We start from the raw sequence: 19064 nt of genomic DNA, 5'->3' as shown, positions 1-19064 counted from the left end.
GAATTTATACATTATATAGGTACATTGAGTAATTTGGCTATTACCTAAACAATTCGTTTTGAATCAGCGGGAGTAAGAGTTTGTCACCGGGGTCATACACGCACAGAAAAACAAATGTAGGAAACTTCTGTTTCCGAAAGTTAATCTTACTAGAGCCTAATTTCTGGCTGTGATATTAACTAGCCAAAACCAACTACACGTTATTGCCTGCACTAAGAATGCGGGTGTTTGTTTGACCAACATTTGGAAACAATTATAAAATAAAGTAACAAAAAACACTTATAATTCATTTTATTGAGTTCTGTAGTGGCCACACAATTAAATGTAAGTACTTATATAAATAACGCATCATAAATTGAAGGCCCGATTATATAGTTCCTTTGATTAGCCCCGTGTAATATTTGTGTAAAATGTACAATTTTATGTAGGTTTGGGATGAATAAGATGTATATGTCACTATAAAACCCATAAGCGAAAACGCGTTTTACCTAGATCAAACTAGATTTCCGTATCGCCTCATGGACAGACGGACGAATAGCTTTGGTTACAGATGATATCATAAGCTTAAAACAACCTGATTTGGAATGTTTTTACTACTACTACGATACGGTTTATTAGGCGGGCAACAAAATTAGGACAACAAATTGCAAACGGTCCGATCCCTGTTTGCCTGCTAATTACAAACTGAAGAAATATTTACATTCAATTTAACAGTAAAATCTCTAACAGGCTGCTATAACAAAAGCCGATACGATAACAAATATGCTTTTTAGCGAAAAAGATATACGATTCCGAATAGATCGGGGATTTGTTAAGATTTATTTTTTTTATCAGCTTACTTTATTTTCAATTAAGTCTGCTTTGTATTTACTTTCGCATTATATGAACAGAGTTTGTTTAGGTGACCGTGCGGCCGTGCCGTATTAATGAAATACATACAATGTAGGTACAATGTTTATAGTCCTCGCGAGTATTTTGCCGACTTGGGCTGAGCAACTTTACGACTCGGCCTTTTTTAATTCAATCCCATCTTCGGTCGGACCTCATCTTAAGCACTTTTCCCGTTGAATCATCTTTAAGGAGCTCGAATTTAGCTTTTGACAACGTGAGTGACTGCGCCAATTTTTAAAAACCAAAAATTGGCGCAGATAGGTACTCGCCTTCCAAAGCGACTGCATGCCATCTGACCTTCCAACTTCCAACCGGCTTCTAACTAGACCCTGTTGGGAGTGGTCCAGTTTTCGCCCGATTTTGAATCTTCAATAAGTACAGCTTACGGGCTGTACGCAGCGTGTTGATGCTTCGAAAAATTGTCTTGGCACCGACTTCAAACATTTATTTGGTACAAATCCTACTGATTAGAGTAAGTAGGTACAAAAGAAATAGTATAAACTTAATATATCCGGTTCAGATTTTATTATGGTAATTTTATTATGGTAATTATTTAACTAAATTAAAAACAAAACCTTCTAACCGCCTTAGTGTAAGGCCTGAGTGGACGCTCAAGCGGAGCGTTCGGTGAGGCGTGCAGCGTGGCGTCGGGCTCCCAAGGGATTTGAGCAGCGTGCACTAAGGCCGCTCCTATACGTTTGCATTTGTTTACATGCACGCCGCACGCCCCGCCCCGCTGCACGCCCAACTCGAGCGTCCACTCAGGCCTTACACTTAGAATACGTCATCGAGCGTGCTCATGTCGCCGGGGGGTACGAAGTTACACGGAGTTTTGTCTTATTTATCCGACAGCGGCGAAATGAGCCCGATTTTGTATGTCTATATATCAGTCTACGGCGGTTAAAAGGTTAACTAATCTATTTAATACCTTTAAACGAGCAATTCTTGTTTATTTATTTATTTATTTTTATATATATATTTCGGCGATCTCGGAAACGGCTCTAACGATTTCGATGAAATTTGCTATACGGGGGTTTTCGGGGGCGAAAAATCGATCTAGCTAGGTCTTATCTCTGGGAAAACGCGCATTTTCGAGTTGTTATATGTTTTCCAAGCGAAGCTCGGTCACCCAGATATTTAATAATAAAACTCTTAACCGATTCAGATTCTCTGAAATCTGTTTTACTAAAATTTTGCCGTAAGATTGTAATTTAATATTTAATTCATATCGAATACCTCGAGACACGGTAGGTGAAGGCTAAAAATATCCAGATCGTATATTCAGTCTAGTCGGCCTGGAATAATCGAAGTGTTCGCTCCTCTGAGGGCGCCTGGGCTGTTATTCTTGTTGATAAGCGAACTTTAGTTTCAGGCGAATCTGTTCTCGGAAACCAACGGGAACAAGACATGGTCGATTCTGTTGAGTACCTACTAGGTTAGTCAAAAGCTCAGGCGGGCTAGTAGAGTGGCGCAACAGTATATCGCCCGCGAGATATACCCGTCCCTCTTTAATTAATACATTTAGAAAAAGACGGGTAGTCTATCTCGCGGAAGAGATGCTGTAGAGACCCTCCTGTGCTAGGCCTTCAGGTGTAAAGTGACTATGACCTCGAGACACATAGAAGAATTTTCCAGCAATTTTGGTGCAGCATAGTAAAATAAAGGATTTTCTTCAATTTTTTTCTAGGGAGAGGATTGGTTAAGGTTAATATTTCTGTTATTAACCCTAATTATCTATTCCACCTAGAGTAGGGCATACAGATGCTTTTAACCAACAATGCTGCACCAAAATTGCTGGAAAATTAACGATCACTGGTTATGAGTCTCTGATTACATGCGCTCTCACGCGCGTCTAATTGTGAGCGTTAGACTCGCCTGTGCTCAGTAAGCAAAGGTGATAAAAGCCCCAGGGAGGCTAATTCAAACTTAAATTTTGACATCAAGTGACGACATCTGAATGATGTATTTTTTTTCTCATTCGCCCGTTCGACTCACTCGCGCCAATACATGTATGGACAATACGTGCGAAATGCACGCGCGAATGATAATTAAATGATATCATTTTGATGTCAAAGTTTATGTTCGAATTGGCCCCCGGGCCACAATATACTCGGCACCGCACGGCCAGAGAACGAACGTTATTGCTGACGCGGTATCGCGTTCACGCACGTACAATCCTAAGCATTTATTGTGCCTAAAGCAAATTTGCTTGCGGGTCGCAATATCCAAGTGAACGGACCCAGGGGTGCCGTAATGAACGTTTTTCTCTGTATTGCGAGAAGTCAATTTACTAAAGGTGTAATAAACGCTAACGGTTTAGTAGCCTCTGCTGCGATGCCTCCTCTTAGCACTAAAATTTTACTGTCGCATACTTTAATCAAATTGTGCATGTGTGAGGGGTCGTGGAGATAAATATAAGTATTTACGACATAATCCTAAGGTTTGCAGAGAATCGATACCGATGGTAATAATTCTACCCATTAGGCGAAATAAATTGTTTTGATAGTCGTTTGTTTTACGGTCGGAACAATGGTTTTGTTGGATATAAAGTTACCGCGCGCGTATAAAAACGGCATAAGATTGAGATAGCCGGGAAGCTAATAAATTTCGTAACAACTTTTAAACCCACACAAGTGAATGATTTATAATACAGGAGGAAGCTACAAAAGATGATCTTTATCGTTTTATGCCTAAACCTCTTGGGACAATTTATGTCAGAATATTACCCCTCCTTAGCGTCTGTAAAACAAAGTTTAAAATGTTTTATGCCGGTGCTTAAACCTTGTCCGGTCATCCATGTCATAACACATTAATTACTTAGAAAATTATTTGTATAAAGCCCCATAGTTATTTCACAATGATGTTGACTTATTATGTTATTATGTTAACATGTAAACATATGTCAAAGCTGTTGAGGTATTTCAGGAAATTTAACCGAAGTTTTTGAGAAATGAGCATAGTTAACGTTTAGTAGACATTTTTTTATTTCTCTTTATCTTATTCCGATGCTAATGCAAATAGTTGCCCGCATAAGAACATTAAAACTAAACATTAAATATTTACTTTATAAGTATATAAGTAAATTCGTTTACTCACATTATTCACTCACGGCAAGTTCGACACTACGTGATGATTTTTTGAAGTTATACTTATATTCGACTGTTGGAATGCTGCCACTACACAGATAGTGCGTTATTTAAATGCTAGGCGTATGGCGAGACGGGTCTTAATATGGGCGCGATCTAAATGTGTATTTGCAAAGGTTTGCAGTTTGGCGGGGATTCAGTTTCCGTAACGTAGGCTATCCAAATATGGGCGTCCATGAGTTTCATATTGGTTACGTGAGCATTTTAATAATAAAACCTGAATTATATGCCTAGTAATTTCCTTACTTGTTTATATTTTCAATGGCTATTTGCTCAACAGAAGGGTAAAGTTGTTTATCGCAGCAAGTGGTTAATTTTAAGTCCTGAGCAATGAGTAAGTGCAATAATCTACATATTATATACAATGTAATAGCGAGCGTAGCGCGGGATTATAAATAAGCCACAAAAAAAAAATCTTATTTAATCGGGTTAAATATAATAATTACAACATAAACGCGAAGCGGTATAGGTTAGATTTAGATTCATTTTTTTCTTAATAAGTATTTGAATACATATCAAGATCGTCAAAATTTGTTCAGATATTCATTATATTTTTAACCGACTTTAAAATAGGAGGACGTTATCAATTCTACCGTATTTTGACCGTATGCATCGACTTCAAACGATTCAGTTGCTAGCGCATATAAAACGGGATAATATTTTATTTTATCCTTTTTGAAGACGGTTTTACTTTTTTTAAAGATTAATTTTAGATTATATGTTTAATAAAAGACATTCTTCGACATTATTTTTAGATGTATATTTACCACAGCTATGCCATTTTTTTTATTAATATGTGTAATAGGTAGCAGTGAAAATGAAATACCATACTTACATTATTTTAAAGAGTTATAAATTATTTAGAAAACGAAAAATTCAAAAAATTGTGGTTAATATCTATACCTACACAAACAAACAAGACAAACTAACCTGAGCCCACTGCGCGCAAGATTACCTGTTTTCTTGCAGCAATATACCCTTATCTGAGCCTATTTTCACAGTTAAAACCGTTGAAATATTCCAAGAAAAGCGCCAATGCATAGTTGCATCAATAAAAAAGTCATGTTTTCACTTGATTTCGGTACAATTATTCATTTGTTTCAAATAAATAAAAAAAACCGGCCAAGTACGAGTTGGACTCGCGCACGGAGGGTTCCGCACCATCAACAAAAAATAGAGCAAAACAAGCAAAAAAAAACGGTCACCCATCCAAGCACTGACCCCGCCCGACGTTGCTTAACTTCGGTCAAAAATCACGTTTGTTGTATGGGAGCCCCACTTAAATCTTTATTTTATTCTGTTTTTAGTATTTGTTGTTATAGCGGCAACAGAAATACATCATCTGTGAAAATTTCAACTGTCTAGCTATCACGGTTCCTGAGATACAGCCTGGTGACAGACGGACGGACGGACAGCGGAGTCTTAGTAATAGGGTCCCGTTTTTACCTTTTGGGTACGGAACCCTAAAACAACGGGTTGCACTCAGGGAGTGCCGGCAGAAGTGAAAACTCAATGACTAGTGCAAAATGCACTATGTATATTTGAGGTTAACGCCATCTAGCGTTAGCGTTAATTACTTGAAACCCCTAAGCACATCACTGTTAGTACTGTAGTTATATTAATACCAGTTAGAGCGAAACTCACTAGATGGCATTAAATCAATAAAGAAAAACTCAATGACATTACATGTAGCAGTTTTTCATGTAATGTCATTGAGTTTTTCTTTATTGATTTAAATGCCATCTAAATGAGTGGCTATCTAAATCTTACGGTCACGTGATCGTCTTACGCTGTCTCGAGTTTAACATTTTTTCCCCACCTCAAAAAGTGCTCAGCGCCGCTAATGAAGTTTTCACTTAAAAAAAAACAAATGTATTGTTGCAAGGATGCAACTTTAATTAAATACACATATGGATTAAATACCATAGGTAGGTACTTACTTCATAACTGCAAACTCTTAACTGGAGTTACATGATTGATTAGTAGTGCCGAGCACGTAATACATCTGGATATCGTGATCGTACCGATTCCGTCACGATTAATCTCAATTTATTAGGGCAATACCCTTCAAAGGGCGTTGCATCGCAAACAATTTCCGTGACTCCGCGGGGAATTATATGGGACGGCAATATTTTCTCTTTACAATGACAGTACAACAAGGCAACGCTTTCAGGCAATGACTTGTGCCGGGGGTGAAATAAATATTTGCGTATCGCAGCGCGGCGCCGCCCGCGCTCGCGCTGGCTGCCGCTGCGTGCGTCTCTAGCGGGCGTCACGCGATCTCCCAGCTCAAAGAAAGAACTTTATTCTTCCTAAATACAAGGGGTATTTAGGGGTATCTACGATCGATGCTTTTATATTCTGCAAATTACGGGCACACCTATTTTTTAAACCTGCTTCATGTGAAATAGTGATAGAACGACCGAAATAGCCGGGAATTAGCAGCGTTATCAGAATAACAGTAACGGAGGAAAAGTAGTAAACGGGAGGCCAGTAACTACAGGTTTTAATACTTTTACTTGAATACTTGCAATAACTACTTAAGTAAGTGATTTTCCTCAAGAAAGTTGTTCAGATAAGAATTGACGTAGACTATTTAAAATATTGAGTAAGTAACAAATTTGCGAGCGATCGGCGTGATTCGCAACTTTTCGCGCAAGTTAGCCGCAACTTGCTGAAACTTTTCAGCCGTGTTTCCGAACCTTATCGCCCGTAGAAGTAACAAGCCGAGATAAATGAAGTTTAGTTGCTCTTAATTTAATGGTTGGCCGGAAGTTTTGGGGACGTGACCGGATGAGAGGGGCCGCTCCTTCCGTACAATTATTATCCAATTATTAATAATATCCAGTCATGTGGGGCACTTGGTAACTTCTTGGATAGGAAGGTACACGTCTAACACATTTATATTTTAACCGACTACCGAAGGAAGGTTTTATTTTATTGAATATATGTTTTTTGAATAAATCCATTATACAGATAAACTTAAGGCTAGTTCTGTTATGTGTCCAACAACCTATGCAGGTGTGGATTAAGATAGTCGTTAGATGTGAAGGCCGAATTATTAATGCACGTGAGGTGAACTACGAAGTATAAATGTCGAATCATATCAAGATCAAAACTATAACAGATTGTTTAATTAGTCCGACTCATTGCTTATTAAAATTATATAACAAATTTAAATATGAGAAGTTGGCGCCGAAATGTATGTTTAATAATTGTTTGGCAGTTTTATTTTATTTATAATATAATATTTTATTCAAGTAAATTAGATATTGTCAGAACTTTATTAAAAGCAATGTTCCAATGGAAAAAGCAGATTAGATTACATTGCAAAATACACACTTTCAAAGTTTTATAGTTAAATAATTAATAATATGGGAGATTTTGTAGCTCACAGTCACAAAAGTCATGGTTAGCGAATTACCACTAAATGATAAATTAGTCATACAAAACCACGCACCACATGGCTGGCCACATGGATTTAGACTGTAAGGAGATTATTATAGTATCTACAAATGGTTTTTAACCTGAAAGGAAGCAAGGATTATGCAATTTATGCTATTAAATTTATTTATTACTTAGCAGCACCTAATAAAATGCTGTTAATGCCTAGTAAGTTATACAAAACTAGTATTACGCCTAATACCAGCCTACCCTAGTACCACAGTATATTAATTAAAGAAATTACTGTCACGAGAAATCCTACTTTGTTGAAGTGGAAACTTCTTTAGCGGCGCTGGGCACTTTTTGAGGTGGGGAAAAAATGATAAACTCGAGACAGCGTAAGGCGATCACGTGACCGTAAGGGGCGTAAGGCGATCACGTGACCGTAAGCCCCGTAAGGTGGCCACTCATAATTTAAATGGCATTTAAATCAATAAAGAAAAACTCAATGTTATTTGACATTTATGTTGCGGACTCCTTTTCAAGACTCTTTAACTATGTTAAAATAATTTGACATTGTCATGGCAGTATGTAAATAAACATGTCAATGAAAAAGTGTGATCTTATTTGAGAATGATAATAATATATAATAAATAAATAGAATACCTCCGCTAAACGTATGTATCGTGTTACCGGGCGTCGGTAACATAGTGAGGTGAGTTTTCACTTCTATCGGCACTCCCGGAGTGCAACCGTTGTTGCTTGTTTTTTTTTGTACGAACGCTAATAGGATTGTTTATATCATGTAATAAAACTACATAAATTTATCTCCACAAAATTGAGCTAATGTTTTTAAATGTTTGTAAACATCGCTTCAAAAAGACGCGTAACGTTTAAAAGCCCAATTCCAAATTAATCTTTTATTCGCATTTGTTTAAATCCGAAAATACATTAGAAAAGCGAGACCACAAATAGTCATCAATAATAAAAGAGTAGCTTACGTTTCCTTTGTTTGAGGATTGAACGGTTGAAGGTATTTTGTTTCCTCGTTACGGGCTTCTACATAATTGTTGTATTAGGCAGGAGCCTGTGAGTAAGTGAGAAGAGGCGTGTGTGCACTGAAAGCTCCCGCCGCTAAGCCGGTTCAGGTGAACGAAAGGGTTGAAAACAATAACAATTCACAGATATACTCGTACTTGTCACATTGTCTCACTGCTTTACAACTGGAACTTCCTTTGTGAGACACGTGTACGCGTTACAAGGGAATTCAATAAAGAGCAGAAAAAAACTCGTACAGCCAAGTTTGTTAAAATTTCACTAAACACTATTTATAATTACCTAATTATAGCTCTAGACAATAAAAATTAGCGCTGTTTCTGTTTTAATAAAATCAGTGATTTTTCAATAATTCTACTTTTATTACAATTCAGTTAGATCAGTTATGTGAGCGGTAGGTCAAATTTAAAAATAATATACACAAGTCCCGACTAATCCATAGTTAAATCTAAGTAAATTGACATCCATCAAAGTTATAAATAAATTATGTGTAGCGTGTTGCAGTAGATAAGTAATTACTGATGCAGCGGATACGCCTTTGCTGTTAGACAGTATTTATTGACAGCTCGCATTAACGAACTTCAAGTACTAGTTTCGTACCGAGAAACAAGTTAGCTAGCCTCGTTCAGGCTGTTAAAGTACTCTAGTGGCTTAAGTTAAAGTCAATAGTTTTAATCGGGGCAGCAGCTGCATATTTTAACTTTATTTCACTTCAATAAAACACATTAAATATTCTGATGTCAATAAAAATTAAATTAAAAATAGTGAATCGGACCAGACACTTGTCAATATTCTAATGTGCCCGTCGGCAGTTGTTTCCCCAACTTACTAACATTATTGTAGAGTACGCCTCGAAAAATAATATATGATCCAGAAAAATGCACCCATTTTATTGCTTTCGTGCTAAAATTTGTAGGATCCGACTAATAAATTGCAACTCAAATTGTGGTATTATGTGGCGCGTAGGAGACAAAGAAATGAATAGTTTGTGAATGTTACGCTCCCACCGGTTGAATTACTTTGGCCGTGGCTACCTGGAACCAAAATATTTCAAAGCACTACAACCGATTTCAAATAATTGTGATATGTTCGAATCTCAAGGGAGTTTTATAGTTAAAATTACCAGAGGTGTGTCAGGAAATAGCCAGGAATGTCAGCGTAAAGGGATCATTAAAATCATAGAATATTTACTTCCTCGATTTCCTCAGTTAAAAGAAGTTTTAAACTCGAATATCGGGATATATAGGAATATAAGAAAGATAATGATTTCAAAATAAACCTTGTAAATATATACGTATAGTCGTTAGTCGTATGTTAAAGTCGTATCGTCGTGTTAGAGACAAACAAATAAGGATACCTAAGTAAAAATAAGTTTAGATGGATTTTGGAATAAAAACCTAAAGCATGGATTATGGAGTAACAATCTAATGACAAACCTTTCATCACAGATAAAAATCGATCTCTTCATAAAACGAATGTAGAATAAACGGATACAAATGGTAAGAAATTTGTTAGGATCCCGGCTGAGAAGTCAATTTGATTCATTTTTGCAAGGTATACGAATTCCTTTTTACATTATGGTAGCGTTTTACCTATAGAACATTCGACAATATATATAAGACTCAATGAATAACTCACTCATAAAAATTGACTCAGTGCTTCTGACGCTACGTGTAATCCGCAAGTATTATTTACTTGCATCCGTCAATTTCTTACTTGAATTACATGCAATGTACCCTATAACGGAAAACAGAAATAACTTGTGATAAATCGTAAATATTTATTTTCACCACACCAGCTGGTAAAGGCTTTCTTGATTTTTCAAAAACTGATAAGAAAGTTGCATTTTACCTTTATGTAGGGCAAAGTAATCAGATAAAAAATTGAGTTGAGTTTGAGACCCCTAAAATGTATCTAAAAATTTTGAAAAAATACATACATTAGTATTTCAGTGGTCGATTTTACATTATGCGGGGTCCCCGTGGAAAAATATAACTTCGACGAAATAAGGAGCAGGCAAACATAAGGTAAACTCTGGTGGATAACATGCAACTTTGTCACCAGTTTTTAAAGAATAAAGACATTCTTTCTCTCGAGCTGGTGTGGTAAAAAAAATCCAGCGTTTTGTTTATTTGAAACACATATATTTGGCTTTACGTTTCTATCTAACATTTTTTTTAATACAGATTTATGTTTTCATGCGGGCTTATTGAAAACATGTGAGGTAATGTTTAAAATCTCTTTTGAAAACATTTTTATGAAATACATATTTTTATCTGGCAGATTCCGGCTCGCGAGTGCTGGGTTTCGTTTTATGCAATAATAATTTTTACATTTGCTAACTGAATCTAGATAGTTACTTTCTTACTTCAATTATAACCAAATTTAAAAAAAAATAAAAGGCTCTAAATTCATCGTTTATTTTTGTATGTTCAGCTATAATCGGAAACTATTCAACTGATTTCGATTTTTAGGGTTTCATAGCCAAATGGCAAAAAACGGAACCCTTATGGATTCGTCATGTCTGTCTGTCTGTCTATCTGTCCGTCCGTATGTCACAGCCACTTTTTTCCGAAACTATAAGAACTATACTGTTGAAACTTGGTAAGTAGATGTATTCTGTTAACCGCATTAAGATTTTCACACAAAAATAGAAAAAGAAAACAATACATTTTGGGGGTTCCCCATACTTAGAACTGAAACTCAAAAAATTTTTTTTCATCAAAACGTGTGGGGTATCTATGGATAGGTCTTCAAAAATGATATTGAGGTTTCTAATATCATTTTTTCCTAAACTGAATAGTTTGCGCGAGAGACTCTTCCAAAGTGGTAAAATGTGTGTGTCCCCCCTGTAACTTCTAAAATAAGAGAATTATAAAACTAAAACAAGTATATTGATGTACATTACCATGCAAACTTGGTTTAAACCCTGACCGAAAATTGGTATGAACGAGATCTAGTAAGTAGTTTTTTTTTTAATACGTCATAAATCGTAAACCGCAGTTGAAATTTTCTGTTGCCTGCGTACGGAACGGTACGGAACCCTTCGTGCGTGAGTCCGACTCGCACTTGGCCGGTTTTTTTTCTTTGAATGTTTTCTAGTTGGTTCCATTTTTTATAGTGATTCGTGCATTTGCTCTCAAAAAGCGTCATTTAGTGATGACGCTGTCGTGAAGTCGGTTATTTTATTGTTAAGTTATTCGAAAAATATAACGTAAAATATAATATGTAATAGCAAATAAGCTTACTCATCTTATTATTAGTACGTCTCTAGCTTACAAACGAAAATACCTACATGAAATGTGAATATTTAAGTAGTAGTCTCATTATAAAAGAGGTAAAATGATTTCTTACGTCTGCCTACACCAGCGGCACTGTCTGCTAATGCTCATTCGCTTACCTAAAACGTAGTATTCTGTATAACATCTTCTGAAATAAAGAAGGAAGGTAGGTAGTTATTATTTCAAGTTGAATTTTAGGTTACCGGACTTTTGCGGTTTTTCAGTCCCTGATTTCAACAGAGCCCGTACCATGAGTCACTGACAGTGTCAAAACTGACATATACGCTATCGAGAACGTAATTTACTTTCTATACATCTCGTTTGCACTAATATGCGAGTACGAGCGAGATATATAGAAAGTAAATTACGTTCTCGATGGCGTTTATGCCAGTGGCTGATAAACTGATGGTAGCCGTATAGGTCATTTTTATTGGGTTTCATTCTGAATCCCTAACAACGTTTGTCCTAAAGTCACTTGCCCTAACTGGTTTGTCCTAATGGGCACATGCCCTAACGATCAATTGTCATAACAAATATTTTCCATAATGTACGGTTCTGAAAAATGGTTAGGTTTTAGAACTTGCTGCCACAAAAGTGGGTTAGGTTAGGGTCAGAACTACGACCCTCGCAAAAAAGAAAATATGCTTAATAACATTAGGATAAGTAATCAATAATTAGGGAAACCAAAATTAGGGTTTTTAGTGTTAGGACAACTGATCATTATGACAAACAATATTAGGGAATGCAAAGATAGGAGAAAATACTTAAGGGATTCAGATATAGATCCCTTTTCTTACGACAGACAACTAATACTCATCGAGACAATTCTAAAAACCCCTAACACAATTAGGTTGCGTTGTTTCATCACAGAGTTCCTATGGCCACCTCCTGTCTCCATCATCAGATCAGCTCGATGGTACCATAATATTGCATTGTCACCGGACTTACATGTGTATGCAAAATTTCAGCTCAATCGGAAACCTTGTACCAAAAATGAAATTTTTGCCAAAAACTTATTATTACGGACTGCTGGTCGCTAGGTGGCCGTGTATTATGGACGTGGTTATCAATGTGACAGAGCAACTGTCACTTCGTCGCCTTTAGAGTAGAATCCATTGTCGAAATTGATTTATTTTTAACTTTAAAGTATATTCAAGTAGATACGAAATCTTCTATTTTCAAAAATGGATTTAGTAGGTTAACACCCTTGATTTATAAACCCACGTATTTGAAAGAGACAGACACTGTCAACATCACGTTGACACCTCGATGACCTCAACCATGCTAATATACAAATGTCACCGAAGCATATATACATAATTAATATAATTATAGTTGACCGAAGCATTAGCGAAGGTCTCCGTTTTGACTGGGGCAGTTTGCTTTCGTATGTCCGGATGTTTTCCTCTGCAGGTCGCAATTCTCAACCGATTCTCATGAAGTTTTGTGAGTAGATTTAGTGGTTAGATAGATTTTTCCTCTTGTTTCGTTTTTTGGAAAATGTTCATGGTGGAAATTGGCATAGAGAACTTATGTGCCAATAGCGTCTATGGCACTTAAGATCATTGTGAGTATGCTGTGATAAGGACTTAACGAAGTGAGTTTTTTTACATTTTTTAAGTGCAGGAATCGTATCGCGAGGTCTACACCTCACAAAGCCACGTACTAGCAGGTACTTGGTTGATTCTGTACGAGTATGTAGATATATATATATATTTTTTTAATTTCTTTAGCATGTTACGAATTATGTTATGTGAATCAAAAGTACTTTGTACTTATACAACGAATTATCCGTTGTTGTTATTCTGTAAACTCACATGAATACTTTAATAATTATAAAACTAATATTTTATGGTCAGGGCTTTTTCTTAGAAAATAAGTGTTTAATTTAAAATTTAACTAGCGAATGAATTGAGTACATATCCGATCAAATATTAACACATCGTTAACACATTAGATAACCGACTCCAATTCTAAGTGTTTACTCGTATCATCTGCTATCGTATTTCAGTAACTAGGTCATAAGAGCAAGGAAGAGGAGGAAACCACTAGTGAAGTTGAACAAGTTCTAAAATAAATTCAGGTAATTAATGTTAAATTGTAGGTTGAATTTAGAAAAAAAATATATAAATAAATATTTATTACTACACTTTAGCGTTTCAGAGCTCGCCCCGGAAGCAAAAAAGAGCTTCCTCTAGGTACCATTCCATTCAAAACACTTACCAGCGGTATCCTTGTAACAAATCACAACATGGAAGACAAGTCCGAAGTGTATACAGAACAAAAGTTTTCCCAACAACATCATTCAAGTCACATCGCAGCGTAGCGCGGGAAACTTCACTTTAGTGTGACATGTCGTAGCACTCGTAGCGCCTGCGAAGTTCGTAGAGGGAGATCGTAGCGGCGCTACGTGCGGACGGCCGCGGTTCCGAGGAGCGACTGAGGCCGCTGCCTATTTGGCAGAAAGCGGACTTTTGCTTGTTTAGTCGGAGTCGTGCACATGCGCTTCGGCAATTGTATCGTTTGGAACTTATTCTTTGTTGTAATTTTTGTGATTCTTATCAGAGTGCTTTTAAACCCGATCTGTTTTAATTAACTATTAATAAAACTGTAACGTGAAAATATAAACAAAAGTGTAAGGAAAAGTGACTTGACCACCTGCAGGCGGCAAGTATGATTATATGTCACGGTCGGCCTCTACACAAGAAAAGCGATTTTCTGTCTTGTAATGAATGAAATGAATGTAATGAATACAATAGGCCGTCTTTATAGTGTTTAATTTCTTTGTTCTTTAAAATCAAATTTGTAATTTTATTAATTACTAAAGTTTTATGGCTTAATATTTAACTTTCGTGAAAGTGCCCCTAAGTGCTCTAGACGAGGCGCTTTAATTATAGCAGAAATTAATTATCCATATAAGCTCTTATTCGTGATACTACTTCGCCGACAACTAAATTAAGTTTTATACTGCAAGGCAATTTCTCATTAGGAAGATGAGTTTCAAGTAAGACAGAGGAAGACCCGAAACTGTCCGTCCCCCTCCCCCAGTCGCGGGCGTAAAACCTGCTTTGATAAATAAAACAAGTTAGGATATTGGAGTCGAGAATCACAAGATTTCTTTCCTGTACGTAATCTCCACTTATTTATAGGGAACGGGGTGGCATTCGAACTTTTAATTTATGTTATTACTCGCAACGCATCCCGCTCGCACCGATATTAAGTCCGACCGAGATGCGCACAGAAATTGTGTTAAAACGTGATCAAATTGACAAGAATTTGTAAAGTCGAATCAACATCCCGTCCAGCAATAGGATAAGCTCTCGTTATTTGATCTTTACTATCTTATTTATTGTCATTGTTTTTCATTGATCAGTGGAGTTACCAAAGAAGTGTATCTCGGTTTTTATTTGGACTATTTTATATGGCGATTAACAGACTTATCATCTTCCTATTTTTACCCATTTAGCACTCTAAGCTACCTACCTACTAATAAATACTAAGTTGAGTAGTGAATGCCGCTTGTATCGATTGTAATGTCATGTACCTAATGATTACCAATAAATTAAATTAATTCTTTGCACCAATAAACAGCTACTGCCCTTTACAGTTCACGCACGCTCCCTATTATAATAAGTATTATTTCTTCATATTTGTTTTATTTCAAAAATGTTTAAAGGTAATAAAAGTTGTTCAGTTAAATTAACCTCGCAGAGTAATTGTTGAAAAAACTTCTTGTAGAAACGGAAAATTCACTTTGTTAAAAACCTGACAAGCTTCATCTTGACTACTTTGGTCTATTATTTATAAATAAATAAATAAACATTACTATCCTGCTACCGAAAATAATTGCGAGCAAAATTAACAATTTTCATTTCTTAAAATACGTTGCGATGTCTGTTACAATCTCCGTTGGATTACGGCTATTAAAATATGTAATTATGTTTGAGGTAAAATTACTCCGCTTTTAATAATAATGCCGAGCCGTTTGCACAGTTGTAGGAATTTAATAATGTTGATAAAAGCTTTCTTCCTAGTTATCAATTTAGGTCTGTGTTATCTAATTGCTGCCTGCTATTTATTTCTCTACTACAGTCAGCAACAATAGTTGCTAAGCGGGCCAGGTGTTCAAAATGATCTTGACGCGACTTTATTGTTAAGAGAATAAGAGCGCGTCAAGGTAATTTTGAACACCTCGCCCGCCTAACAACTTCTGCTGCTGACTGTACCTAATACAGCCCAACCAAATAAAATTGTTAAAACTAAATCGGCCTTCTGCAATATCGTAAAAACTAACGCATAGTTGCATCGTTTTATTTATTTATATCTAACGTATACAAATCGTACTTAAATTACTTAAATATAAATAAAACATTCCAAACTGTCTGACTTAGTGTTATTATTTTTGCATTCAGTTAACGAATAAATTAACGTAAAACGGAAGATATTGCAATATTTTTCCTTTTCTTCTTGGTTCTCTCTTTCAGCGATACTAGAACATTATTTTTAATTTTTAACAAGCAGAAACGTGATCGATGCTATTAAGCTTAGAATAAATTTAAAAGTGGAAAAACAGACAGACAGACAGTAACTTTTCCACTTTTAAATTTATTCTAAGTTTAGAAAATTATTGTCCATAATCGAAATAATAAATACACGCGAGATTTATCATCCGCCTGGTTAGAAAATAACAATTTATAGGCATATTTTTTATACAGTCGCAAATCCAGCATAAGGGATAAGATAAATTGCTCTCGGTTATACCTACTCGCCCATATAGCTCTTATGTTACGCCTAACCGTTTGCCTTTGCATTGCCTTTACGCTGCTGTTTATTACAACAAAATAAATACGATTCTTAATGTAGGACGACATTCCTTTTTAGGGATAATTTGGGGTCGCAGAAGGAATATCGCTTTGATGTAATTTGTGTTTTTTGATAACCTACTCGTGTTCAACCTATGCGTTTATCTACTTAGGTACATACATTGTCTCTTGTTTTGCTGAAAAACATCCTTTAGGTCCTTTGCCGCTGGTGGCCCGGTGGAGCCTACGGCAATTTTCTTATCGGTATCTGTCCCTTTAGGGAGGTACCTACTTATCTACTTACGCTTATATTTTACCAACAAAAACAGCGACCCAAAGATAATCTTGGATGTTTAACATTTGGTGTTTAAACGGAATATAATTTCCGGGTTTAATTGCTAAGTAAGATTTTATAAGAAGCCATACCTATTCGTAATCGAATTCTGTGATTCACTTAACTGAAAAGATTTCCTGAAGGGTAATTTGATTTATGTAATGACGACCATGTGCTCGAACTAGGGTTGGTAGATTTTTTTTTAGTAATATGGTTTTGCCGGGTTAAAGAAACAAAAAATAAAGTATAGACAGAAAAAAATTAAGTATTTCTATATTACTAACATATTTTTTGCTTATTTTAGTTTAATTTTACAATACTATTTTAGCGTACTTTATATGTTTCGTATTTCATAAAATGAATGAATGATGAAAATTCAATATAATTAGTGAACCTGCTTCCAAAATTTCACGAGAATCGGTCGAGAAATCTGACCAGTAGAGAAGAATAGCCGGACAGAAATACCTACAGAAATATTTTGTCTAAGCTGAAATGGAGTCGCTCGCTCTTGTCTCGCGCTCACTCGGGCAATGAATACCGTGTCAATCTTTGCTTTTTTACAACGCAATCATGACTGAGCACATTTTAAGTGGCCACAAAAAATGTCGGTTAGTAAATTTCAATAATGTCAATCAATGAACACATGAGACCACTTTTATTTTAGACTAGGTTCTAGCCGTGACTTCTACTGAGTGGGATGATGACGATGATGATGACGATAGACTGTACTATGCTGTTCCTCGGGTCTCAAACTATCTCCATACCAAATTTCATCTATATCGCTTCAGTGGTTTAATCTTGAACAGCTTATGTAACACACAGACAGACATAGATTACTTTCGCATTTATAATATTAGGTAGGGATATTTAGTCCAAGTCTCTTTAAGTTATATCGCAATATGACCTATTCTATCGAACCATAGAGAAAAAAATACATAGAGTGCTCACTCCATACATCAGTTTTAGTACCAAAATAGTAGTTTATGTGACTGTACATAATGAAGGGCATTAAACACGAGTGTTTTAATGCCTAATTATGTACAGTTACATACACTACTTTATCTACCCACATATCATAAGCCGTCATGATGCATTCAGGAGCCGCATATTATGACCGGCATCGCGGTGTTGTTCAGGGCCACTAACAACAATTATTAGTAAAATAAAACAGAAAACAAATGCGAAAATGAAGAAATTGATTTAGAACAATAATGATTATTTACTTACAGTTTGGATGGTGCAATTATTATAATTCACTTGCCCAGCTCGGACAGAAGTATGTTTCTTTGTATTGTTTCCTTGACTTAGCTGGTAATAAGTCATTTATAACGTTAGTTGCTTTGTCACAGATATCAGGAGGCGTCGCCGAAATATCTATATCATCTTGATCACTCATTTTATGGTTTAAATTCAACAAATTGAACAATTTTATGCAACAAAACAAATTTTAACCTGTAATGGCAGTATTGAAAAGTTTTCTGGCAGCTGTCATAGTTTTTTTTTTAATTCAGAGACAAACTAGAGTCTGCCCCAACTATCATATCGTTCGATATCTTACTTACGTGCGACATTTGTCAAATTTGTTTGAAAATTAACAATTCATTTCGAACTAAACGTCATCTCGACTGATATTAGAATAGAGGTCAAATCAAATTTCTTTGTTTTTCAAAGATGTTCGAAATTTGAATGCATAATATTATCGAAATCGATGTTATTATTTAGCAATAATAACATTGTTACAGATAAGAAATTTGTTCTAACAAAACAGTATATTTTTATGGTGGTCATAATGTGTGGTTCTTGGACGCATCATGGAGGGTTTATGATATTTGGGTAGATAAAGACTATTAGCATCTAGCATCGAGTAGCGGAACTATCAGTACTGCTACTTGACAATAGATGTAATAGCATCGACCGGAAAGTCTTATGCTGTTGAGATAAGACTTTCCGGTCGGTGCTACATCTATTGTCAAGTAGCAGTACTGATAGTTCCGCTACTCGATGCTAGATGTAGACACTGAAATTAATAGTCTGAACTGATGTATGGAGTGAGCACTCTTGTCATACTATATTTCTCTATGATCGAACTAACGCCAGATAAACGTACGTATCAATTAAATAGGTTCAGCATCGTGGCAGATACGAGTATAGGTACCCGTAAGCAGAGTAT

General features: G+C 35.9%; 1 protein-coding gene across 1 annotated transcript in view; it reads right to left on the bottom strand.

Moving 5' to 3' along the window:
- LOC134658424 (lachesin-like) overlaps positions 1-14304 on the bottom strand; it is a 28229-nt gene extending 13925 nt beyond the window's left edge. Inside the window, exon 1 of the mRNA XM_063514109.1 lies at positions 13982-14304. Within this exon, the coding sequence (XP_063370179.1) occupies positions 13982-14063 (82 nt within the window). The 5' untranslated portion in view covers positions 14064-14304. The remainder of the gene's footprint in view (positions 1-13981) is intronic.
- Positions 14305-19064: the final 4760 nt, after the last annotated feature.

The sequence above is a fragment of the Cydia amplana genome, chromosome 2 (genome assembly GCF_948474715.1).
Source record: "Cydia amplana chromosome 2, ilCydAmpl1.1, whole genome shotgun sequence".
Lineage (NCBI taxonomy): Eukaryota > Metazoa > Arthropoda > Insecta > Lepidoptera > Tortricidae > Cydia > Cydia amplana.
This window is presented reverse-complemented; position numbering and strand designations above follow the sequence as displayed.